Source organism: Pseudophryne corroboree, chromosome 4 (assembly GCF_028390025.1).
Source record: "Pseudophryne corroboree isolate aPseCor3 chromosome 4, aPseCor3.hap2, whole genome shotgun sequence".
Classification (NCBI taxonomy): Eukaryota; Metazoa; Chordata; class Amphibia; order Anura; family Myobatrachidae; genus Pseudophryne; species Pseudophryne corroboree.
In genome coordinates, this window is record NC_086447.1 from 80,634,400 (window position 1) to 80,661,503 (window position 27,104).

The 27,104-nt window shown below is 47.0% G+C and overlaps 1 protein-coding gene across 1 annotated transcript in view; it reads left to right on the forward strand.

The window, feature by feature from the left end:
- Positions 1-3,345: 3,345 nt before the first annotated feature.
- The window catches only part of LOC134910840 (cytochrome P450 2C5-like), a 103,976-nt gene continuing 80,217 nt past the window's right edge, over positions 3,346-27,104 (forward strand). Inside the window, exon 1 of the mRNA XM_063919223.1 lies at positions 3,346-3,530. Within this exon, the coding sequence (XP_063775293.1) occupies positions 3,348-3,530 (183 nt within the window). The 5' untranslated portion in view covers positions 3,346-3,347. The remainder of the gene's footprint in view (positions 3,531-27,104) is intronic.

Sequence of the window (27,104 nt, forward strand, 5' to 3'; positions counted from 1 at the left end):
TTGTGGTATACAATATGTGGGCTGATCTGCACACACTTTGAATACACGTTTCCTAGAACATAGAAGATGTGTTTTGAAAAACCTCAAGACGCATAGTCTACCAAAGCATGTGTTTAGTTTTCCCAAGGGATCTCTGAAGGACCATACAGTTACAGCTGTGGAACAGGTCAAACCCACTGGAAGAGATGGGGATAGATATCTCCTTCTCTGCAAGAAAGAGGCCATTTGGATTTTTAACCTACAGTAGATACTTTGGTACCAAATAGTCTAAATGGCACTATAGAGCTTAGTAAGATTTAGTTAATAATTTGTAGGTTATCTACATTAATGTAATTGACAGCTGTACATGGGGGTCCCGCATGGCTGCTTGGCCCGCAACACCCCAAATCTATTGGGATTGTTATTGGGGCAGGTTACAGTGTCCTTCTCGTGTACATCCCCATAATTGTAATGAGGTTCTGCTTTTGTATCTATTAAAACTTGAAGGGGGTTATTAATATCACAGGTGCGCGGTGAATTATATTCAAAATATATGTATTTAATCTATAATGTAATGTACAGTATATATAATTTGGTTTCTTTTGATGAACATGGGACTTTTGGTTTAGATTATTATTACGGTCCTATGAGATGGTTTCTTATGACATAATTATTATGATATGTGCTTTTAGATTGATACTAACACCATTTGGATGGCAAAAACTGTGCCATATAATGGGTGGTATTTAGAATGCCGGCTGTTGGGATCCTGGCACTCGGTATACTGGCGCCAGAATCCCGACACCCGGCACACCAACAACTTTTCTAACTCTTGGGGGTCCACGACTCCCCTGGAGGGAGAATAAATAGCGTAGCGTGCCACCGCGCCCGCAGCGAGCCTGCAAAGGGGCTCATTTGCGTTCACCCTATTGCCGGTATGCCGGCAGTCAGGATCCCGACTGCTGGCCACTCATACTACATGCCATATAACTAAAGTTATTGACATGGTGTTATACGTTTGCGTGTATTTTTTCTCAATTTCATTTTTTAACATCTAAATTAATTTGTCATGAGACTAATGTTTGACAAAATAGTATAGATATACAGTATGAGACTACTATCAGTGTATACAATTCAATTGCTACAATAGACAGGTTTGAAAAGTATTTTAATACAAATTTTCTATTTCTTTACTTTATCCTTTATTTTAACATCTTTCACTGATAAAAACAGAGATCCAGTGGAGAAAATGTTTTAATGTATACCAATAAAGAAATAATTGTAATAAAATATAATGGTCTTTAGTTCACCTACATGATGACTCTCCTTTTCTTGTGTATGTGTATAAGCAATACACACGTCTATAAATAGACCAACGTCGTAGTGGATCACGGATGGGTGTGTACAGGGTAAATGTATAGAAAAACGTGTTTGCATTACATGACGTAACATGCCCTTCGATCTGAATAACAAGCTGAACAACAGGCAAAGCCATATAATGCAGAAGAGCTGAAACAGTGTATAGAAAAGACCCGACAAATGTGTCCTGTGCAGTAATTAAGGTAAGTCATTAGTATAACATTAGAAACTTCCGCTTTTCAGTCATTATTTTAAAATACAGGTTGAGTATCCCTTATCTAAAATGCTTGGGACCAGAGGTATTTTGGATATGGGATATTTCCGTATTTTGGAATAATTGCATACCATAATGAGATATCATGGTGATGGGACCTAAGTCTAAGCACAGAATGCATTTATGTTTCATATACACCTTATACACACAGCCTGAAGGTCATTTTAGCCAATTTTAGCCAATATTTTTTATAACTTTGTGCATTAAACAAAGTGTATCTACATTCACACAATTCATTTATGTTTCATATACACCTTATACACCCAGCCTGAAGGTCATTTAATACAATATTTATTAGTAGCAAACTTGAATGTAAATGTTCTACATCTTTGCATGAATTAAGAGTATTGTATATTTACATTTGTTATGTGACTAAGGCAGTGGTTCCCAAACTTTTTGATATCACGGCACCCTAGATCATCAGAATTTTTTTCACGGCACCTCCATGACAAAAGCTTCTTATTGAGACATTTAGAAAGAAATATTAAATAAATTGTGTTTGTGTCATCCATAAGTTAAATTGTGAGGTGAGGGACAGGATATACTTCTGTTTGTGCACATATTTTATGATTAGCAGCCACCAGCACTGGTTTTGCCTATTACATTGACCATAAATAATTTTAATTGGTCCTGAGCCACCAATCCAAGGCACCCCTGCAAGTGTCCTGAGGCACCCCAGGGTACCACGGCACACAGTTTGGGAACCACTGGACTAAGGTATTATGCAAAGATACAGCAATAGGCTGAGTTACAGTACCTGTCACTGCACGGTTTCACCTCTTAATGACCTACCACATTGGAACCACTATCTAATTCATTTGTGTTATTTTACAAATGCTCTACTTGTTTTTTCTCAGCTAGGGCCTTCTGCCTGCAGGATATTGGGGGAAAAATGTTGTTTAAAGTTTTTTACATGGGACAAGAAGAGCAAAAATAAGAAAGAAACTTTTTCCTAATTATGTTGTTTTGTTTTTCAGTTGGTGGTAATAAGGGATGCAGTATGCAAGTATAGGTAAAATATACTGTAGGTAAGGACGTGGAAATGTAACACAGATGGATTCATCTACAGGGGTTTAGTATGAAATACCTACAATCAAAATCTCGACGTTCAAAATACCGACAACAATTGACCGATGGCCGGAATCCCAACATGGTCAAAATGCCGACATTTAAAATACTGACAAGGTCAAAATACCGATATTTAAAATGTCAACATGTCAAAAAATCGACACACCTTTTTCATTATTTTTTTGTGTATGTCGACATGGGTCGACATGGACACTGTATAAATTTACCGCATCCCCTTGCATGGCGAGCGCTTCGAAAACACTATTATATTGCCCCTCCAGGTCCACTGGGATGGTAAGGTATGAACAAGTCAGTTTCAGTGAAAAAATCATGAAAAACTCATGTCAACTTTTTGATCTGTCGATATTTTAAATGTCAGTATTTTGACCATGTCGGGATTTTGACCATCGGTCAATGGCTGTGGGTATTTTGATTATCTGATTTTGATTGTAGGTAAATTCACCGCATCCCATCCACAGAAACTCCCATCAGGAGACTTACATATCTCTTCACACACTTGAGATAATACTTTAAGTCCCAAGTCCTCCATATTTGTCTACATGGCATCAGAGATAAGAACTGACTTTTAATGAATTGGTTTATGGCTTTTATATATTGCTTATATATATATATTTTGTTTTTATAGTAAAAACATTTTGCTAATACCATGAATATTATGGATCCAGTCCCAATACTTCTATCAATTCTTCTATGTCTTTTTGTGGCAATTCTTATTTATGGACGCAAGAGAAATATTTATCACAATTTTCCTCCTGGACCTAAACCTTTACCAATCATCGGAAACCTGCACATTTTTAATATGAAGAAACCTTATAAAACACTACATCAGGTAATATTAGACTTACTATATTAATCCTATTAGTATTAAGGAAGAAGATGAGGACTGTTTCTAGTAGAGATGTGCGGGTTCGGATTCACTCAGTTCTTAACGCCAAATTAGCTTAAGTTCATACTTATTCCAGAATTTTCTTATTGGCTATCCAAAACATGTGACAGGCGGATAGCCAATAAGATGCTATTTTGAGATCAAAGTGAACCCGGATAAATGCGGGTAACTCTGAACCCGCACATCTGTCGTTTCTAAAAAGGTACAGTACAAGAATGTACAGTATATATGCTTATGTTAATGCATTGTTTGTAATCGTTATAACTAGAGATGAGCGGGTTCGGTTTCTCTGAATCCGAACCCGCCAGAACTTCATGTTTTTTTTCACGGGTCCGAGCGACTCGGATCTTCCCGCCTTGCACGGTTAACCCGAGCGCGCCCGAACGTCATCATGACGCTGTCGGATTCTCGCGAGGCTCGGATTCTATCGCGAGACTCGGATTCTATATAAGGAGCCGCGCGTCGCCGCCATTTTCACACGTGCATTGAGATTGATAGGGAGAGGACGTGGCTGGCGTCCTCTCCGTTTAGAATAGATTAGAGAGACACTTGATTTACTAATTTTGGGGAGCATTAGGAGTACTCAGTACAGTGCAGAGTTTTGCTGATAGTGACCACCAGTTTTATTTATAATCCGTTCTCTGCCTGAAAAAAGCGATACACAGCACACAGTGACTCAGTCACATACCATATCTGTGTGCACTGCTCAGGCTCAGGCCAGTGTGCTGCATCATCTATTATCTATATATAATATTATATATATCTGTCTGACTGCTCAGCTCACACAGCTTATAATTGTGGGGGAGACTGGGGAGCACTACTGCAGTGCCAGTTATAGGTTATAGCAGGAGCCAGGAGTACATAATATATTATATAGTGAGTGACCACCAGACACACAGTGCAGTTTATTTAATATATCCGTTCTCTGCCTGAAAAAAGCGATACACACAGTGACTCAGTCAGTCACATACCATATCTGTGTGCACTGCTCAGGCTCAGGCCAGTGTGCTGCATCATCTATATATATTATATATCTGTCTGACTGCTCAGCTCACACAGCTTATAATTGTGGGGGAGACTGGGGAGCACTACTGCAGTGCCAGTTATAGGTTATAGCAGGAGCCAGGAGTACATAATATTATATTAAAATTAAACAGTGCACACTTTTGCTGCAGGAGTGCCACTGCCAGTGTGACTAGTGACCAGTGACCTGACCACCAGTATATATAATATTAGTAGTATACTATCTCTTTATCAACCAGTCTATATTAGCAGCAGACACAGTACAGTGCGGTAGTTCACGGCTGTGGCTACCTCTGTGTCGGCACTCGGCAGCCCGTCCATAATTGTATATACCACCTAACCGTGGTTTTTTTTTCTTTCTTTATACATACATACTAGTTACGAGTATACTATCTCTTTATCAACCAGTCTATATTAGCAGCAGACACAGTACAGTGCGGTAGTTCACGGCTGTGGCTACCTCTGTGTCGGCACTCGGCAGCCCGTCCATAATTGTATATACCACCTAACCGTGGTTTTTTTTTCTTTCTTTATACATACATACTAGTTACGAGTATACTATCTCTTTATCAACCAGTCTATATATTAGCAGCAGACACAGTACAGTGCGGTAGTTCACGGCTGTGGCTACCTCTGTGTCGGCACTCGGCAGCCCGTCCATAATTGTATATACCACCTAACCGTGGTTTTTTTTTCTTTCTTTATACATACATACTAGTTACGAGTATACTATCTCTTTATCAACCAGTCTATATATTAGCAGCAGACACAGTACAGTGCGGTAGTTCACGGCTGTGGCTACCTCTGTGTCGGCACTCGGCAGCCCGTCCATAATTGTATATACCACCTAACCGTGGTTTTTTTTTCTTTCTTTATACATACATACTAGTTACGAGTATACTATCTCTTTATCAACCAGTCTATATATTAGCAGCAGACACAGTACAGTGCGGTAGTTCACGGCTGTGGCTACCTCTGTGTCGGCACTCGGCAGCCCGTCCATAATTGTATATACCACCTAACCGTGGTTTTTTTTTCTTTCTTTATACATACATACTAGTTACGAGTATACTATCTCTTTATCAACCAGTCTATATATTAGCAGCAGACACAGTACAGTGCGGTAGTTCACGGCTGTGGCTACCTCTGTGTCGGCACTCGGCAGCCCGTCCATAATTGTATATACCACCTAACCGTGTTTTTTTTTTCTCTTTATACATACATACTAGTTACGAGTATACTATCTCTTTATCAACCAGTCTATATATTAGCAGCAGACACAGTACAGTGCGGTAGTTCACGGCTGTGGCTACCTCTGTGTCGGCACTCGGCAGCCCGTCCATAATTGTATATACCACCTAACCGTGGTTTTTTTTCCTTTCTTTATACATACATACTAGTTACGAGTATACTATCTCTTTATCAACCAGTCTATATTAGCAGCAGACACAGTACAGTGCGGTAGTTCACGGCTGTGGCTACCTCTGTGTCGGCACTCGGCAGCCCGTCCATAATTGTATATACCACCTAACCGTGGTTTTTTTTTCTTTCTTTATACATACATACTAGTTACGAGTATACTATCTCTTTATCAACCAGTCTATATATTAGCAGCAGACACAGTACAGTGCGGTAGTTCACGGCTGTGGCTACCTCTGTGTCGGCACTCGGCAGCCCGTCCATAATTGTATATACCACCTAACCGTGGTTTTTTTTTCTTTCTTTATACATACATACTAGTTACGAGTATACTATCTCTTTATCAACCAGTCTATATTAGCAGCAGACACAGTACAGTGCGGTAGTTCACGGCTGTGGCTACCTCTGTGTCGGCACTCGGCAGCCCGTCCATAATTGTATATACCACCTAACCGTGGTTTTTTTTTCTTTCTTTATACATACATACTAGTTACGAGTATACTATCTCTTTATCAACCAGTCTATATTAGCAGCAGACACAGTACAGTGCGGTAGTTCACGGCTGTGGCTACCTCTGTGTCGGCACTCGGCAGCCCGTCCATAATTGTATATACCACCTAACCGTGGTTTTTTTTTCTTTCTTTATACATACATACTAGTTACGAGTATACTATCTCTTTATCAACCAGTCTATATATTAGCAGCAGACACAGTACAGTGCGGTAGTTCACGGCTGTGGCTACCTCTGTGTCGGCACTCGGCAGCCCGTCCATAATTGTATACTAGTATCCAATCCATCCATCTCCATTGTTTACCTGAGGTGCCTTTTAGTTGTGCCTATTAAAATATGGAGAACAAAAATGTTGAGGTTCCAAAATTAGGGAAAGATCAAGATCCACTTCCACCTCGTGCTGAAGCTGCTGCCACTAGTCATGGCCGAGACGATGAAATGCCAGCAACGTCGTCTGCCAAGGCCGATGCCCAATGTCATAGTACAGAGCATGTCAAATCCAAAACACCAAATATCAGTAAAAAAAGGACTCCAAAACCTAAAATAAAATTGTCGGAGGAGAAGCGTAAACTTGCCAATATGCCATTTACCACACGGAGTGGCAAGGAACGGCTGAGGCCCTGGCCTATGTTCATGGCTAGTGGTTCAGCTTCACATGAGGATGGAAGCACTCAGCCTCTCGCTAGAAAAATGAAAAGACTCAAGCTGGCAAAAGCAGCACAGCAAAGAACTGTGCATTCTTCGAAATCCCAAATCCACAAGGAGAGTCCAATTGTGTCGGTTGTGATGCCTGACCTTCCCAACACTGGACGTGAAGAGCATGCGCCTTCCACCATTTGCACGCCCCCTGCAAGTGCTGGAAGGAGCACCCGCAGTCCAGTTCCTGATAGTCAGATTGAAGATGTCAGTGTTGAAGTACACCAGGATGAGGAGGATATGGGTGTTGCTGGCGCTGGGGAGGAAATTGACCAGGAGGATTCTGATGGTGAGGTGGTTTGTTTAAGTCAGGCACCCGGGGAGACACCTGTTGTCCGTGGGAGGAATATGGCCGTTGACATGCCAGGTGAAAATACCAAAAAAATCAGCTCTTCGGTGTGGAGGTATTTCACCAGAAATGCGGACAACAGGTGTCAAGCCGTGTGTTCCCTTTGTCAAGCTGTAATAAGTAGGGGTAAGGACGTTAACCACCTCGGAACATCCTCCCTTATACGTCACCTGCAGCGCATTCATAATAAGTCAGTGACAAGTTCAAAAACTTTGGGTGACAGCGGAAGCAGTCCACTGACCAGTAAATCCCTTCCTCTTGTAACCAAGCTCACGCAAACCACCCCACCAACTCCCTCAGTGTCAATTTCCTCCTTCCCCAGGAATGCCAATAGTCCTGCAGGCCATGTCACTGGCAATTCTGACGAGTCCTCTCCTGCCTGGGATTCCTCCGATGCATCCTTGCGTGTAACGCCTACTGCTGCTGGCGCTGCTGTTGTTGCCGCTGGGAGTCGATGGTCATCCCAGAGGGGAAGTCGTAAGCCCACTTGTACTACTTCCAGTAAGCAATTGACTGTTCAACAGTCCTTTGCGAGGAAGATGAAATATCACAGCAGTCATCCTACTGCAAAGCGGATAACTGAGTCCTTGACAACTATGTTGGTGTTAGACGTGCGTCCGGTATCCGCCGTTAGTTCACAGGGAACTAGACAATTTATTGAGGCAGTGTGCCCCCGTTACCAAATACCATCTAGGTTCCACTTCTCTAGGCAGGCGATACCGAGAATGTACACGGACGTCAGAAAAAGACTCACCAGTGTCCTAAAAAATGCAGTTGTACCCAATGTCCACTTAACCACGGACATGTGGACAAGTGGAGCAGGGCAGGGTCAGGACTATATGACTGTGACAGCCCACTGGGTAGATGTATGGACTCCCGCCGCAAGAACAGCAGCGGCGGCACCAGTAGCAGCATCTCGCAAACGCCAACTCTTTCCTAGGCAGGCTACGCTTTGTATCACCGCTTTCCAGAATACGCACACAGCTGAAAACCTCTTACGGCAACTGAGGAAGATCATCGCGGAATGGCTTACCCCAATTGGACTCTCCTGTGGATTTGTGGCATCGGACAACGCCAGCAATATTGTGTGTGCATTAAATATGGGCAAATTCCAGCACGTCCATGTTTTGCACATACCTTGAATTTGGTGGTGCAGAATTAAAAAAAAAACGACAGGGGCGTGCAAGAGATGCTGTCGGTGGCCAGAAAAATTGCGGGACACTTTCGGCGTACAGGCACCACGTACAGAAGACTGGAGCACCACCAAAAACTACTGAACCTGCCCTGCCATCATCTGAAGCAAGAAGTGGTAACGAGGTGGAATTCAACCCTCTATATGCTTCAGAGGTTGGAGGAGCAGCAAAAGGCCATTCAAGCCTATACAATTGAGCACGATATAGTAGGTGGAATGCACCTGTCTCAAGTGCAGTGGAGAATGATTTCAACGTTGTGCAAGGTTCTGATGCCCTTTGAACTTGCCACACGTGAAGTCAGTTCAGACACTGCCAGCCTGAGTCAGGTCATTCCCCTCATCAGGCTTTTGCAGAAGAAGCTGGAGGCATTGAAGAAGGAGCTAAAAGGGAGCGATTCCGCTAGGCATGTGGGACTTGTGGATGCAGCCCTTAATTCGCTTAACAAGGATTCACGGGTGGTCAATCTGTTGAAATCAGAGCACTACATTTTGGCCACCGTGCTCGATCCTAGATTTAAAGCCTACCTTGGATCTCTCTTTCCGGCAGACACAGGTCTGCTGGGGTTGAAAGACCTGCTGGTGACAAAATTGTCAAGTCAAGCGGAACGCGACCTGTCAACATCTCCTCCTTCACATTCTCCCGCAACTGGGGGTGCGAGGAAAAGGCTCAGAATTCCGAGCCCACCCGCTGGCGGTGATGCAGGGCAGTCTGGAGCGACTGCTGATGCTGACATCTGGTCCGGACTGAAGGACCTGACAACGATTACGGACATGTCGTCTACTGTCACTGCATATGATTCTCTCAACATTGATAGAATGGTGGAGGATTATATGAGTGACCGCATCCAAGTAGGCACGTCACACAGTCCGTACTTATACTGGCAGGAAAAAGAGGCAATTTGGAGGCCCTTGCACAAACTGGCTTTATTCTACCTAAGTTGCCCTCCCACAAGTGTGTACTCCGAAAGAGTGTTTAGTGCCGCCGCTCACCTTGTCAGCAATCGGCGTACGAGGTTACATCCAGAAAATGTGGAGAAGATGATGTTCATTAAAATGAATTATAATCAATTCCTCCGCGGAGACATTGACCAGCAGCAATTGCCTCCACAAAGTACACAGGGAGCTGAGATGGTGGATTCCAGTGGGGACGAATTGATAATCTGTGAGGAGGGGGATGTACACGGTGATATATCGGAGGGTGAAGATGAGGTGGACATCTTGCCTCTGTAGAGCCAGTTTGTGCAAGGAGAGATTAATTGCTTCTTTTTTGGGGGGGGTCCAAACCAACCCGTCATATCAGTCACAGTCGTGTGGCAGACCCTGTCACTGAAATGATGGGTTGGTTAAAGTGTGCATGTCCTGTTTTGTTTATACAACATAAGGGTGGGTGGGAGGGCCCAAGGACAATTCCATCTTGCACCTCTTTTTTCTTTTCTTTTTCTTTGCATCATGTGCTGATTGGGGAGGGTTTTTTGGAAGGGACATCCTGCGTGACACTGCAGTGCCACTCCTAGATGGGCCCGGTGTTTGTGTCGGCCACTAGGGTCGCTAATCTTACTCACACAGTCAGCTACCTCATTGCGCCTCTTTTTTTCTTTGCGTCATGTGCTGTTTGGGGAGGGTTTTTTGGAAGGGACATCCTGCGTGACACTGCAGTGCCACTCCTAGATGGGCCCGGTGTTTGTGTCGGCCACTAGGGTCGCTAATCTTACTCACACAGCTACCTCATTGCGCCTCTTTTTTTCTTTGCGTCATGTGCTGTTTGGGGAGGGTTTTTTGGAAGGGACATCCTGCGTGACACTGCAGTGCCACTCCTAGATGGGCCCGGTGTTTGTGTCGGCCACTAGGGTCGCTTATCTTACTCACACAGCGACCTCGGTGCAAATTTTAGGACCAAAAATAATATTGTGAGGTGTGAGGTATTCAGAATAGACTGAAAATGAGTGTAAATTATGGTTTTTGAGGTTAATAATACTTTGGGATCAAAATGACCCCCAAATTCTATGATTTAAGCTGTTTTTTAGTGTTTTTTGAAAAAAACACCCGAATCCAAAACACACCCGAATCCGACAAAAAAAATTCGGTGAGGTTTTGCCAAAACGCGTTCGAACCCAAAACACGGCCGCGGAACCGAACCCAAAACCAAAACACAAAACCCGAAAAATTTCAGGCGCTCATCTCTAGTTATAACTCTATATTTAGGGAGATATTGACCAATTATTTGAGAGAGATAAAGTGTAGAGAGATAAAGTACCAGTCAATCAGCTCCTAACTGCCATGTTACAAGCTCTGCTAGATTAATGACCGTTATAATCTGTACATATTTGCTGTATGTCAGGGGTGTGCAATACTTTATCAGTGCAGTGCATAGGTAGAGTACACACAATCTGTCTGGTTGTGAACTGTGATCTCTGACTAAAGTGCTGGTGAAATGTCAAAGCACAGAACTGTATATAAATAGCACTGCACACTGAAGAAGTCAGCTTGTTCACTTCCTTCACAAACTCGTTATTAAGCTCAACAGAGGCCGCTGGAGAGCCATGATTTACATTTGGGAAAGAAGCAACCATTCCCAACCACTCTGTTTGAGTGATTTGCAGAATTTCCGTGCCGGGAAGACGGTCCCTGAAAGATGAGGAGCGCTGTGGCCAACATGTGTCCACCATCACCGAGGACAACATTGATGCCGTGCGGTCCATAGTTTGAGGTGGACACCAGGCTGACCATGGACCAGTTAGAAAAGGAGATACAGTAGGCAACTAATCGGGATCCATCCGCTTGATACTCCATGAAAAGCTTGGCCTGAGCAAGGTATCTGCACGCTGGATGCCCCATCAGCTGACTCAAGAGCAGAAGGAGGTTTGGGTGACTTGGTCCACAACATGCTGGCCAGGTTGATGGCAGTCATTCAACATCTGTCTGGGAAATCATGAGTGATGATGAATCCTTGATCTACGGTATCGACTCCGGCGGTTGAAACCACAGAAGTTGCAATGTAAGCGCAGCGTGGCCAAGCAGATGGTGGCTGTTTTTGTGTCCATGACTGGTCATGTAGCTATGATACCAATCAAGCAAGCAGCAGCGCACCATCGCTGGAGACTGGAATGCCAACCATTGCCTGTCGCAAGTACTGGAAGCCATTTCCAAGTGTTGTCCAAAGACTCAAGCTCACGTTACCCTTCTACATCACAACAATGCACCTGCCCACCAGTCCAAGAAAGTGGCAGATTTGATGGCCCATGAACACATCCAGGATCTTGGTCACCCATCATACAGTCCAGACCTGGCCCCCTGTGACTTCTTTGTGTTCTTACAAATCAAGCACAAGATGAGTGGGATTAATTTTTGAGTCATCGGAAGCTGCAGTGGAGCCCTTCATCCAGCATAAGGAAGACATACTGTACCTGCTTTGCTTTGGACTGGTCAGACTGCTTCACCAAGTGGTATGAGCGCATGCAGCTTTGCATAGATTCCCCTGGTGAATACTTTGAAAAAATGTAATGTTCACGTTGTAATGTCCACTATGGGGTGTGAGTAAATACTTGCAATGTCGCTGGATGCCAAAGGTTTCTCTGGTACTTCACATCATGGACATCACCTGTATTTGAATGAACCTCGAAGATACTAAGAAAAAATAGGATTTTAAATACCTACAGGCAGTGGTGGGATTCAAATAAATTAACAACCGGTTCTATGTCCTAATGACCATTTTAAGTATACCGAAAGGTAGTTTAATAATTCATGCATTTAATACTCAAATAACACCCATTATGCGTTATGCCACACACTGTAATGCCAATTACATATTATGATACACACAGTTATGGTCCTGACACCATTTTATGCCCACACACAATAATGCCACTTACATTGCCTGGGGTCTCCTGTGCGTTGCCAGGGGTTTCATGCACGTTGCTAGGGGTCTCCTGTGCGTTGCCAGGGGTTTCATGCATGTTGCTAGGGGTCTCCTGTGCGTTGCCAGGGGTTTCATGCGCGTTGCTAGGGTTCTCCTGTGCGTTGCCAGGGGTTTCATGCATGTTGCTAGGGGTCTCAGGTGCGTTGCCAGGGGTTTCATGTGCGTTGCTAGGGGTCTCCTGTGCGTTGTCAGGGGTTTCCTGCGTGTTGCCAGGTATCTCCTGGCCGCTGCCCCAGTAAAGTTGAGAAGAGTGGGTGCGGACTTCAGTGGTTACTGCTAGCCCCCGCAGCCCCCGCAGTAGATTGAGACGCGCTGGGGGCTGCGGAAGCGCTTCTGTACCATAGCAGTCACAGCAGTGTAAAAAAAACACCCTCTTAAAATGCCCGCCGCCGAGGAGACAGGTGCTAGAGGTCAAATGTGACCTCTAGCATCTGTCTCCTCCTTGGCGGCGGCCATTTTTTTTTTTTTTTTTTTTAACATTGCTATGGTACAGAAGCACTTCCGCAGCTCCCAGCGTGTCTCAATCTACTGCGAGGGCAGCGGCGGCTAGCGCTACTGGGGCAGCGGCGGATTCCATGGGTGCTCCTCGCGGTCCATGGATGCTCGGGCCCGGGAGCACCCACGCAATTAGCAACCGGTTCTAAGAACCATACCTAACTTTAGGTATCGGTTCTGAAGAACCGGTGCGAACCGGCTGAATCCCACCACTGCCTACAGGTAAATCCTTTTCTCGTAGTCCATAAGGGATATTGGGGACAGATTAGTACGATGGGGTATAGACGGGTCCAAAGGAGCCAGTGACTTTTAAATTTCTTCAACTGGGTGTGCTGGCTCCTCCCTTCTATGCCTTATCCTACAGGTAAGTTATAGGTAAAACAGTGCCCGAAAGAGAATGACATACTTGAGAGAAGGAACATAACAACAATGGGGGGTCATTCCGAGTTGATCGCTCGCTAGCAGATTTTAGCAGCCGTGCAAACGCTATGCCGCAACCCATTGGGAGTGTATTTTAGCTTAGCAGAAATGCGAACGGTTGTATCGCTGAGCACCTGCAAAAAATGTTTGTGTAGTTTCAGAGCTCAAAACCTACTCAGTGCTATTCAGTTCCGAATTTGACGTCACACACCCGCCCAGCGTTCGCCCAGCCACACCTGCATTTTCCCTGGCACACCTGCGTTTTTCCGTCCCTGAAAACGGTCAGTTGCCACCCACAAATGCCCACTTCATCTCAATCACTCTACAGCAACCAGTGCGACTGAAATGCATCGCTAGACCCTGTGCAAAACTGCATCGTTTGTTGTACCCATACGTCGCACGTGCGCATTGCGCCGCATACGCATGCACAGAACTGCCATTTTTTTGCCTGATCGCTGCGCTGCGAACAAATGCAGCTAGCGATCAACTTGGAATGACCCCCAATAAGCGTTGTGAGAGTTACACACCAGCACACCAAAACATAACCGGGCCAGCAACGGCTGGCAACATTAACAGCAACAGCTGAACAGGTAACACCTAACAGAGAACCTGCAGAAAGTCACCGCACAGGGGCTGGTGCCCAATATCCCTTATGCACTACGAGAAAAGGATTTACCAGTAGGTATTTAAAATTCTTTTTTCTCCAGCATCCATAAGGTATATTGGGGACAGATTAGTACGATGGGGATGTCACAAAGCTTCCAGAATCGGTGGGATTGTGCGGAGACATCTGCAGCACTGCCTGCCCAAACTGGGTATCCTCTTTGGAAACAATATTAAATTTGTAGACCTTCACAAAGGTGTTCCTCCCTGTCCAGGTAGCAGCTCGGCACAGTTGGAGGGCCGAGACTCCACGGGCAGCTGCCCAGCAAGACCCCACTGATCTCAGAGTCTGTGAAACAGTTAAGGCTGCCTACACATAGGCTTGTTGGATAGTAAGCAGAATCCAACGAGCAATAGACTGCTTTTTCCGCACTTCATACAGCACGAACAAAGAATCCGTCTCTCTGATCCAAGCCATCCTCTTGACATAGATTTTCAAGGCTCGCACTGCATTCAATGCCTCCGTAGGGGCAGGAGTGCCAGAACTGGATGGAATCACAATAGGTTGATTCAAGTGAAATGCGGAGAACACCTTTGGTAGGAACTGCTGTCTAGTCCTGAGCTATGCTCTGTTCTCGTAAAAGACCAAGTAGGGACTTTTACACAATAAGGCCCCTAATTCGGAGACACGACTAGCAGAAGCCAGGGCCAGTAACATCACCATCTTCAACGAGAGGTACTTGTCTTCTACCGTCATCAGAGGTTCAAACCTGGAGGACTGTAGAATGCGTAACACCACATCCAAATCCCAAGGTGCGGTTGGCGGCAGAAACGGAGGTTGCATGTAAAGCACCCCTTGCAAGAAGGTCTGAACTTCTGGCAGGAGAGCCAGCTTCTCCTGGAAGAAGACAGAAAGAGCTGAAATCTGGACCTCAATGGATCCAAGACGTAAGCCTTTATCCACTCCAGCCTGCAGGAAACTAAGGAATCTCCCCAAGTGGAATTCTGCAGATGGATATGTGCATTCCTCACACAAAGAGACATCTCCTCCAGATATGATGATAGTGTTTTGACGTCACTGGTTTTCTGGCTTGCACCATAGTGGCAATGACCTTTTTGGAAAGCCCTTTGTGAGCTAGGATGTTCCGATCAACTTCCATGCCGTCAAACAAAGCCACCGTAAGTCTGGGTAGACGAACGGTCCTTGCTAAAGTAGATCTCTTCGTAGCTGCAGAGGCCAAGGGTCCTCTACGGACATGTCCATGAGAGCCGCGTACCACACTCTTCGGGGCCAATCCGAGGCAATCAAGATAGCCTGCACTCCTTGATGCCTGATCCTCTTGAGTACCCTGGGGATCAACGGAATTGGAGGAAAAAGTTAGACCAGCTGATAAGGCCAAGGCGCTGTCAGCGCATCCACAGCGCTCGCCTGAGGGTCTCTGGTTCACGATCAATACCAACAAAGCTTCTTGTTGATGCGAGAGGCCATCATGTTGATCTGTAGTCAGCCCCACCTGTCAATGATTTGTTGAAACACCTCAGGGTGTAGTCCTCACTCCCCTGGGTGGAGATCGTGGTGACTGAGGAAGTCCGCTTCCCAGTTGTCCACCCTCGGAATGAATATTGTGGACAGTGCTCTTGCATTTCTTTCCATGCAGAAGAGTATTCTTGACACTTCTCGCATGCAGGCTGTGTTTTTTTGTCCCTCCTTGTCGATTGATGTACACCACAGCTGTGCCGTTGTCCGACTGAACCTGGATCGCCCGATCGCGGAGTAGAGGCGAGACATGAATCAGAGCATTGTAGATGGCCTGAAGCTCCAGGATGTTGATTGGAAGGTGGGCTTCCTGGGCAGACCACCTGTCCTGGAGCAGTGCCACCTGGGTGACAGCACATCCTGTCAGACTCGCATCCGTTGGGAGGAGGATTCAATCCTGAATCCCAAAGCGTCGACCTTCTAGCAGATTGGAAGACTGTAGCCACCACAGGAGTGAAATCCTGGCCTGGGGTGGCAGCCCAATCATCCGGTGCATCTGAAGATGGGAACCGGACCACTTGTTCAGGATATCCAGTTGGAACGGTCTGGCATGAAACCTTTCCGAATTGTATTGCCTCGTACGAGGCCACCATCTTTACCAACAATTTTATGCAAAGATGAATGGATACTCGAGCAGGTTGGAGCACCATGTGAACCATTTCTTGAAGTGTTCTCACTTTTTTCTCTGGGAGGAACACTTTCTGTGCTGCAGTATCCAGGAGCATCCCCAGAAACAGGAACCGCTGAGATGGTTCCAGGTATGACTTCTGCAGATTGAGGATCCACCTGTGGTGAGACAGAAGTTGGATAGTGCAATCTATATGGAGCAATAGAAGCTCCCTGGAACTCACTTTTATCAGGAGATCATCAGTATGGAATTACATTGACCCCCCTGGACCTTGAGCTGAAACATCATTTCTACCATCACCTTCGTGAACACCCTCAGAGTTGTAGACAGGCCGAAGGGTAACGCCTAAAACTGGTAGTGATCGTTCAGTAGGGAGAACCGCAGATAGGCCTGATGAGGAGGCCAAATTGGGATATGGAGGTAAGCGTCCTTGATATCCAAGGACACTAGGAATTCCTGTTGTTCCAGGCCTGCAATCACTGCTCTCAAAGGTTCCATCTTGAATTTGAAAACCATCAGGTAAGGATTCAAGGACTTCAGATTCAGAATGGGTCTCACAGACCCGTCTGGTTTTGGTACTATGAACAGACTGGAGTAGTAACCCTGTCCTCGTTGTTGTAGGGGTACTGGAACAATGACCTGGGACTGGACCAGCTTGTTTATGGCCAGCAGTAGAGTATCACGCATATTTTCCAAAGCTGGCAAGCCTGATTTTAAAAATCATTGGGGAGGAGCACCGTCGAACTCCAGCTTGTAACCCTGAGAGATAAGGTCCCTTACCCAAGCATCTTGGCAGGAACCATCCCAGATGTGGCTGTAGTGATGTAACCGAGATCCCACCACAAGATCCCCCTGGGTTGGGTAGGCACCGTCATGCTGAAGTCTTCGCGGAAGCAGAACTGGTGCTCTGGTACTGAGATCCAGCAATGGCTGGTTTCTTAGGTTTACCTCTGGAGCCTCTAGCTGTGTTGGAGGCACCCCTGGCCCTAGGTAGAAATCTGGAGGACTGAGTAAATGGTCCCGGGTAGGTACACCTAGCAGGCGGAGCCCCCAAAGGGAGAAACGTGGATTTCCCAGCAGTAGCTTTGGAAATCCATGCGTCCAATTCACCTCCAAAAAGCCATTTACCTGTGAAAGGAAGAGATTCCACATCACGTTTGGAGTCAGCATCAGTAATCCACTGACGTAACCATATGGCTCTGCGCGCAGACACAGCCATTGCCGTGGTCCTCGCATTAATACTGCCAATCTCTTTAAGGGAGTCACAGAGGACTCTAGCCGTGTCCTGAATTTGTTTCAGGAAAGTTACAATAATAACTGAGGTCATATCACCCACAAGACCCTCCTGAATTTGAGTAGCCCAGGAATGAATTGCATGGGTCATCCAGCAATCTGCAATGATCGGTCTTTGAGCTACACCTGCAGCAGTGTAGATACATTTCAGAGTGGTCTCAATTTTCCTATCTGCCGGGTCCTTTACCATAAAGGAGCCTGGAGCAGGGAGTACCACCTTTTTAGATAGGCGAGAGACAGAGTCATCTACTGCTGGAGACTCTTCCCAGAATTTCCTGCCTTCAGGGGTAAAGCGATGCAAAACCGTTTGGACACCTGATATTTTATATCTGGATTCTTCCAGGCTATTTTAAATAAATCATCCAATTCCATGGAGTCAGTGATTGTCAGTTTGTCTTGTGGGAGGAAAAATGACTGCTGAGTATTAGCATCCTCCAGGGGAAGCTTTAACACATTCTGGATAGCCAATATGAGGGGTTCAATACCTTGTGTATGTAGGGGTGGAATCCCCGCTTAGGGGTCCACATCATCCCCATCATCCTGTATATCATCATCATCAGTATCTGATAGAAGTGCAGGTAAAGCACGTTTTTGTGCACCTGTAGTGGACAGGGCTGGTTAGCAGTTAGACTTGCCACTGCTTGTTGCAGTTCCTGAGTCTTATTGGCATTTGCAGTGAGTTGAGATGACATATCAGGCATCATAGTTTGATAGCCCCGAGCCGGGAGGGCTCTGGACTCTCATGCACATTGTAATGACTGACTACACTGCTCACATGAGATTGAACCAGATGAGCTAGGGGAAAATCTAGCATTACAAACACTGCATGACTTCTGTTTTACCATTGTGAAAAGAAAATAGGTATAATACAACACAGCCTGAAATACAATACCAACCTGCCCTATTGCATGTGAGAGGAGACACAGGAGAGAGGACACCAGCGCACCCAACGCTGCACAGTCCCAGTGAGGCTGTCATCGTTTCGCATAAACATACTGTATAAACAGTGAGACTGTCTTTGAAATTTTCAGAGAGGGATGTTACTCATGCACACTATAGCGGCTCTCCCCCTCTACACCCAGTACCAGTGAACTAGCGTGTGACCGTTATGGAGGAGCTGTATGAGGCTGCTGCTGCTTATGCAGAGGAAGGCACCAAAATGCCGCTGAGCCCACCCCCCGAAATGGCGCCAGAGCTACTGTGTAATCTTTATACTGGCCATGTCTCCTAAGTGTTTGTAGCCTCACATAAATGCTTTGTACAAGGTGTATTAGCCAATCTCACACAGGGGCTACAGCGGGTCCCCCCCAGGAGGGACCCATACGCCTCACCCGTGCTTCTGCCACACAGTAAACCGGGGGACCCCCCTAGCTCACCACCGATGAACACCTTCAGGCAGTGTTAGGGGTGTGCGGCATGCTGCGGCTGCGACAGCCAAGGCACCATGCCCCGCTGAAGAAACAGCCCCTCAGGTTGGTGGTCCTGCAGCGGGGAAGCGGCTCTGCACCTCAAGAGGCCGGTGACCCCCCCCCCAACTCCCACAGTGCAGGTATGCTGTTGCTCAAACAGTATACCAAAATAAATAAAACTTTAAAAGAAAATGAAGAAAAAACTCTGGAGCTTGCAGAGTGTGCATCCTCACCTGAGGGCACTTTTTTGTAAACTGACCTGTAGGAGGAGGCATAGAGGGGAGGAGCCAGCACACCCAGTTGAAGAAATGTAAAGTGTACTGGCTCCTTTGGACCCATCTATACCCCATCGTACTAATCTGTCCCCAATATCCCTTATGGATGCTAGAGAAAAAACATTTCTTGAAATATCATCAATACATATTTGCAAAGAAATAGTGGGTGCATAAGCATAGAAAAACTATCTGGACATATTCGTGGAGAGGCTAGTAAAAAGTAAACAATGATATAATGCAGAAGCAACACTAGGGTGGTGCAGACCTAGAGAGAAGGATCCGGCAGTGTAGGGTGAGTCTCCGGTGTGATTTCCCCAAAGTGATGAAAACATGGGCATGCCTCAGGGTTACGCTCCATTCCTGAGAGTCCATGCAACTTTTTGGTCGTGGATGGCGCTCTTGTTACCAAAATCAGGGATGCCGCAACATAATGGTCAAGGATACAGTATCTTAAATAATGTAATTTTCAAGATGCTCAAAAGCAGCCATGGTGTTTCTCAGTCCAAGTGATACCACAGTATGCTAAAAATGACTGTTACAGATCTTACAAGTGGTCTTCAGTTTGTCACTCTCATGAATCTGAATCAAGTTGCCCTCTTCTCATTGATCAGGGATGGTGGCTTTGTCCAGTGAGTAGTTTTCATCAATGTATACCTAGTGGCAGTGCCGTAACTAGACATTTTAGCGCTGTGTGCAAGAAACGGCATCAGCGCCCCCCCCTTTAATGCAAACCGGCAGCAGTGCACGCCGTAGGCGCGTGCAAAAAATATAGGGGCGTGGCTTCACATGGAAGGGGTGTGGCCACAAAATAATACCTATTCATATAATGGTGCACAGTAGTCACCATTATTCAAATTTCGCCGCACAGTAGCGCCACTACACAAGGTAGAGCCCCTTTTACACATTACGGCAGACAGCGTCCCCTTTTTTACACATTACGGTAGACAGCGTCCCCCTTTTACACGTTACGGCAGACAGCGTCTCCTTTTTTACACATTACGGCAGAGAGTGTCTCCTTTTACACATTACAGCAGACAAAGTCCCACTTTAACACAGTACGGCAGCCAGTCCCCCTTACACCCCCCCCCTCCTACCCTTAGGGTGTAGTGTAGTGAAGTGTAGTATAATATACTGTAGTGAAGTGTAGTGTAATATAGTGTAGTGTAGTGTACTGTATTGAAGTGTAGTGTAATATAGTGTAGTGTAGTCACGTGCTGTTGCGGGCGGTGGCGGCTTCACGGGGACACGGGTGGGTGGGCAGGCGGGTGGCGGCTTCAGCAGCAGGAGTCTGGTGTGCGGCAGCGGCTTCCGTATTGCAGGGGAGGGGGGCCGGGCTGCCACTTAGCCATTGAGAAGGCTGCACAGACACCGCAGTGGCTTGAAAACTTCCTCTGAACTTGAAGCCGCCCGCCGCCTGCCTGTGGACACAGGCGGGCGGGCGGAGGCGGCTTCAAGTTCAGAGGAAGTTGCGGAACACAGGTGGGCAGGTGGCGGTGGCTTCAGCAGGACACGGTTGTGTCCAGGCGGGTGGGCGGCGGCTTCAGAGGGACACGGGTTGGCGGCGGCGCCGTCAGTGGGACACAGGCGCCGCCGCCTTCAGCAGTCTGGGCTTGGCGCTAGCAGGTGTGATGCCCGATGGTGCGCCCTCAGTGCATTTGCGCTGTGGGCAAGGCACCATCGGCACACACCTAGTTACGGCTCTGCCTAGTGGGCCTTCAGTTTGGGGGTAGTCAGTGAAAATATGAATAAAAATAGATCCAAGGTCTTCATAAGACCATTACATTGACAGTGCAGCAACTTTTTTTTTTTTTTGTAAACATGTCTTTGAAGACAATTTAAAGAGCTTGTAGCTAAGGAGACTTTGCATTTTGTTGATCATGCAAAGGTTGCTGTGAGTTGCAGAAATATTGAAAATTGATGTGACTTGTTCGCTGTATGCAGCATTTACCAGGGAAGCCCTCAGCACCCATAAAGAAATGCAAATCTGTGAGGAGTGGCCATGCCCGGGTGGTATTCATGTGACCACCCGTCGAGAGACCGACGGTCACATGACCTCCACCAGCATCCTGCCACCTCAGTATCCTGATGATCGGCATGCCGACCAAAAGGGACTATTTCTACTTGTGGGTGTCCACGACACCCATAGAGTGGGAATAGAACAGGTGGCAACCGCAGGTCGCGACCGAGCCCACAGTGTGGCGAGGGCAGTGAGCCCGCAAGGGGCTTGCTGCACTCGCCCCTCCCTGCCGGGATCCCAGCGTCGGTATGCTGACGGAATCCCTGCGTCGGTATGCTGACCGGCGGTCACCTGACCGCCTGTCAGCCATACTACACCCGCCATGCCCATTCTGTAAAAAAAGAATGAAAAGTTCAGCGCATGATGCAAAGAGGGGCATTTGTCTCCTCCAACAGCTTGCCCAGGCTCCATCTGGCCCCTCAAACAAACAAGCCTTGGCCTGGGAAATTATTTTCTACACCTCTGTGGATTTCACCCGGGTAGCCAAGAGAGGTTGTAACAGATATTGATAACCCAGAGCCAAACATGTAGGAGGGACCCATTGGGGGCCCAGGCCAGCTGCTAAGGGAGACAAATATCCCCCTTCATAACATTTGCTGTGGCACACATAATATTTTAGATGTATTTTTTCAGAGGGGGTGTGGCCTTACTTCCTTGATTTGGATCACTGTGAGACACCATTGGCCGGCTGAGAGACCCTAAGGTCATACATGCCGGCCGCTGCAGCTCCTTCCAAGAGGCCAGGACATCTCCGTCAGAAGATGGAGACCCTGACCTCAGCAATCCCACAAACAGAGGTGACACGCCTCCAGACAGGGGCCATCACCGCCCCCTACCTGCACCCAAACAGCTGCAGACTGTCAATTCACTGATGTCTGCAGCTGTATTAAGTCCTACGATGCAGGACCTGTTCTGCAAATGCAGGACCTGTTTTCTGCGATGCAGGACCTGTTCTGCAAATTTGTGTCCTGCACATGCGTAAAGTACTGAATATCAGTGCTGTGCAACACGTGCTCTAACAGCGTCAGGACCTGAATCAGTTCCAGTCTTCCCTAATATAAAATAGTCCATCCAGCCAAAGTTAAGTGCCACACGTTTTTACTCGCATCATATTACTGAACCAAAAAAGAGCTGTCAGCGTCAAATAAAAATAAAATAAAAAAAACAATTCCACAATAAATACACAGTAACAATAAAAGTGATTCTACAAAAATAATAAGTAAAACCATATAAGCACATTTATGTAAACATATGTGAGTTCAGTCATACACTTGCACAAAATCAATATAGAATACTGTGCAGACGTCTGGGGTGGAACCATGTTAGTGTATTTTTTCACCTATCCCTTACCCCTAACCCTCTCCCTAGTGCCTGATACCCCCCCCCCCCCCCCATGCACACAGTCTAGCCCTGATGTCCCACTAGTGCAGGGGTGGGGAACCATTTTTCTACCAAGGACCATTTGGATATTTATAAAATCCTTTGGGGGCAATACAAAAATTATCAACTTAAAAATTAGCCTGCCCCCAGTAGATATGCCCCAGTAGTTATGCCCCAGTCAGTGGCGGAACTAGCGAGTGGTGGGCCCAGGTGTGACAAAATGCTTTGGGGCCCCCCCTTCATCCCATCCAAGTCCACTCCCTCACCCCTGGAGAGGATCTGGTGAGGGGGACCTGCTCAGGGCCAGGGAAATGGATACCTAGCTACAGTGCCGTAACTAGACATTTTAGCACTGTGTGCAAGAAATGGCATCGGAGCCCCCCATCTATGCAAAAATAGGGGCATGGCCACAAAATAATACCAATTCATATAACGGTGCACAGTAGTCTCCATTATTCAAATTACGCTGCACAGTAGCACCACTACACCAGGTAGAGCCCCTTTTACACATTACGGCGGACAGATTCCCCTTTTAACACATTATGGCAGACAGCGTCCCCTTTTTACACATTACGGCAGACAGCATCCCCCTTTTTTACACATTACTGCAGACAGCGTCCCCTTTTTTACACATAACGGCAGACAGCGCCCCCCTTTTGTACACATTATGGCAGACAGCGTCCCCTTTTGTACACATAACGGCAGACAGCGACCCCTTTTTACACATTATGGCAGACAGCGTTCCCCTTTTTTTACACATTATTATTCAAATTACGCTGCACAGTAGCACCACTACACCAGGTAGAGCCCCTTTTACACATTACGGCGGACAGATTCCCCTTTTAACACATTATGGCAGACAGCGTCCCCTTTTTACACATTACGGCAGACAGCATCCCCCTTTTTTACACATTACGGCAGACAGCGTCCCCTTTTTTACACATAACGGCAGACAGCGCCCTTTTTTGTACACATTATGGCAGACAGCGTCCCCTTTTGTATACATAACGGCAGACAGCGACCCCTTTTTACACATTATGGCAGACAGCGTTCCCCTTTTTTTACACATTACAGCAGACAGCGTCCCCTTTTTACACATTATGGAAGACAGCGTCCCCTTTTTACACATTACGGCAGACAGCGCCCCCTTTTTACACATTAAGGCAGACAGAATATATAGATAGATAGACAGAAAGAAAGAAAAGATTATACTTACTGTTTCCGCTGGCAGTCAGGCTCCACGGTGCAGCTTGATGGCGGATGATGATCCCGGGCAGGGGAGAAGAAGAAGGAGAAGGGATGTGGAGGAGGGAGCCACAGCAGCGCAGTGTAATTGGTGGAGGCGCTGCTGCTGCTGTCCCTCTCCTTCATCATAGGCTGTCCTCCGCCTCTGGAAATGCTGGGATGCGCTTCCCAGCATTCACTTGCACTGGCGTCCCCTTTTTTACACATTACAGCAAACAGTGTCCCCTTTTTAAACATTACAGCAGACAGCATCCCCCTTTTTACACATTACGGCAGACAGCATCCCCTTTTTACACATTAAGGCAGACAGCGTCCCCTTTTTACACATAATGGCAGACAGTGTCCCCTTTTTACACATTACGGCAGACAGCATCCCCTTTTTACACATTAAGGCAGACAGCGTCCCCTTTTTACACATTACGGCAGACAGCGTCCCCTTTTTTACACATAACGGCATACAGCATCCCCTTTTTACACATTACGGCAGACAGCATTCCTTTTTTACACATTACGGCAGACAGCGTCCCCTTTTTACACATAATGGCAGACAGCGTCCCCTTTTTTACACATTATGGCAGACAGCATCCCCTTTTTACACATTAAGGCAGACAGTGTCCCCCTTTTTACACATTGCGGCAGACAGCGTCCCCTTTTTACACATAATGGCAGACAGCGTACCCTTTTTACACATAAGGGCAGACAGCGTACCCTTTTTTACACATTACGGCAGACAGCGTCCCCTTTTTTGCACATAACGGCATACAGCGTCCCCTTTTTACACATTACGGCAGACAGCATTCCTTTTTTACACATTACGGCAGACAACGTCCCCTTTTTACACATTATGGCAGACAGCATCCCCTTTTTACACATTAAGGCAGACAGTGTCCCCCTTTTTACACATTGCGGCAGACAGCGTCCCCTTTTTACATATAATGGCAGACAGCGTACCCTTTTTACACATAAGGGCAGACAGCGTACCCTTTTTTACACGTTACGGCAGACAGCGTCTCCTTTTTTACACATTACGGCAGAGAGTGTCTCCTTTTACACATTACAGCAGACAAAGTCCCCCTTTAACACAGTACGGCAGCCAGTCCCCCTTACACCCCCCCCCTCCTACCCTTAGGGTGTAGTGTAGTGAAGTGTAGTATAATATACTGTAGTGAAGTGTAGTGTAATATAGTGTAGTGTAGTGTACTGTAGTGAAGTGTAGTGTAATATAGTGTAGTGTAATATAGTGTAGTGTAGTCACGTGCTGTTGCGGGCGGTGGCGGCTTCACGGGGACACGGGTGGGCGGGCAGGCGGGTGGCGGCTTCAGCAGCAGGAGTCTGGTGTGCGGCAGCGGTTTCCGTATTGCAGGGGAGGGGGGCCGGGCTGCCACTTAGCCATTGAGAAGGCTGCACAGACACCGCAGTGGCTTGAAAACTTCCTCTGAACTTGAAGCCGCCCGCCGCCTGCCTGTGGACACAGGCGGGCGGGCGGAGGCGGCTTCAAGTTCAGAGGAAGTTGCGGAACACAGGTGGGCAGGTGGCGGTGGCTTCAGCAGGACACGGTTGTGTCCAGGCGGGTGGGCGGCGGCTTCAGAGGGACACGGGTTGGCGGCGGCGCCGTCAGTGGGACACAGGCGCCGCCGCCTTCAGCAGTCTGGGCTTGGCGCTAGCAGGTGTGATGCCCGATGGTGCGCCCTCAGTGCATTTGCGCTGTGGGCAAGGCACCATCGGCACACACCTAGTTACGGCTCTGCCTAGTGGGCCTTCAGTTTGGGGGTAGTCAGTGAAAATATGAATAAAAATAGATCCAAGGTCTTCATAAGACCATTACATTGACAGTGCAGCAACTTTTTTTTTTTTTTGTAAACATGTCTTTGAAGACAATTTAAAGAGCTTGTAGCTAAGGAGACTTTGCATTTTGTTGATCATGCAAAGGTTGCTGTGAGTTGCAGAAATATTGAAAATTGATGTGACTTGTTCGCTGTATGCAGCATTTACCAGGGAAGCCCTCAGCACCCATAAAGAAATGCAAATCTGTGAGGAGTGGCCATGCCCGGGTGGTATTCATGTGACCACCCGTCGAGAGACCGACGGTCACATGACCTCCACCAGCATCCTGCCACCTCAGTATCCTGATGATCGGCATGCCGACCAAAAGGGACTATTTCTACTTGTGGGTGTCCACGACACCCATAGAGTGGGAATAGAACAGGTGGCAACCGCAGGTCGCGACCGAGCCCACAGTGTGGCGAGGGCAGTGAGCCCGCAAGGGGCTTGCTGCACTCGCCCCTCCCTGCCGGGATCCCAGCGTCGGTATGCTGACGGAATCCCTGCGTCGGTATGCTGACCGGCGGTCACCTGACCGCCTGTCAGCCATACTACACCCGCCATGCCCATTCTGTAAAAAAAGAATGAAAAGTTCAGCGCATGATGCAAAGAGGGGCATTTGTCTCCTCCAACAGCTTGCCCAGGCTCCATCTGGCCCCTCAAACAAACAAGCCTTGGCCTGGGAAATTATTTTCTACACCTCTGTGGATTTCACCCGGGTAGCCAAGAGAGGTTGTAACAGATATTGATAACCCAGAGCCAAACATGTAGGAGGGACCCATTGGGGGCCCAGGCCAGCTGCTAAGGGAGACAAATATCCCCCTTCATAACATTTGCTGTGGCACACATAATATTTTAGATGTATTTTTTCAGAGGGGGTGTGGCCTTACTTCCTTGATTTGGATCACTGTGAGACACCATTGGCCGGCTGAGAGACCCTAAGGTCATACATGCCGGCCGCTGCAGCTCCTTCCAAGAGGCCAGGACATCTCCGTCAGAAGATGGAGACCCTGACCTCAGCAATCCCACAAACAGAGGTGACACGCCTCCAGACAGGGGCCATCACCGCCCCCTACCTGCACCCAAACAGCTGCAGACTGTCAATTCACTGATGTCTGCAGCTGTATTAAGTCCTACGATGCAGGACCTGTTCTGCAAATGCAGGACCTGTTTTCTGCGATGCAGGACCTGTTCTGCAAATTTGTGTCCTGCACATGCGTAAAGTACTGAATATCAGTGCTGTGCAACACGTGCTCTAACAGCGTCAGGACCTGAATCAGTTCCAGTC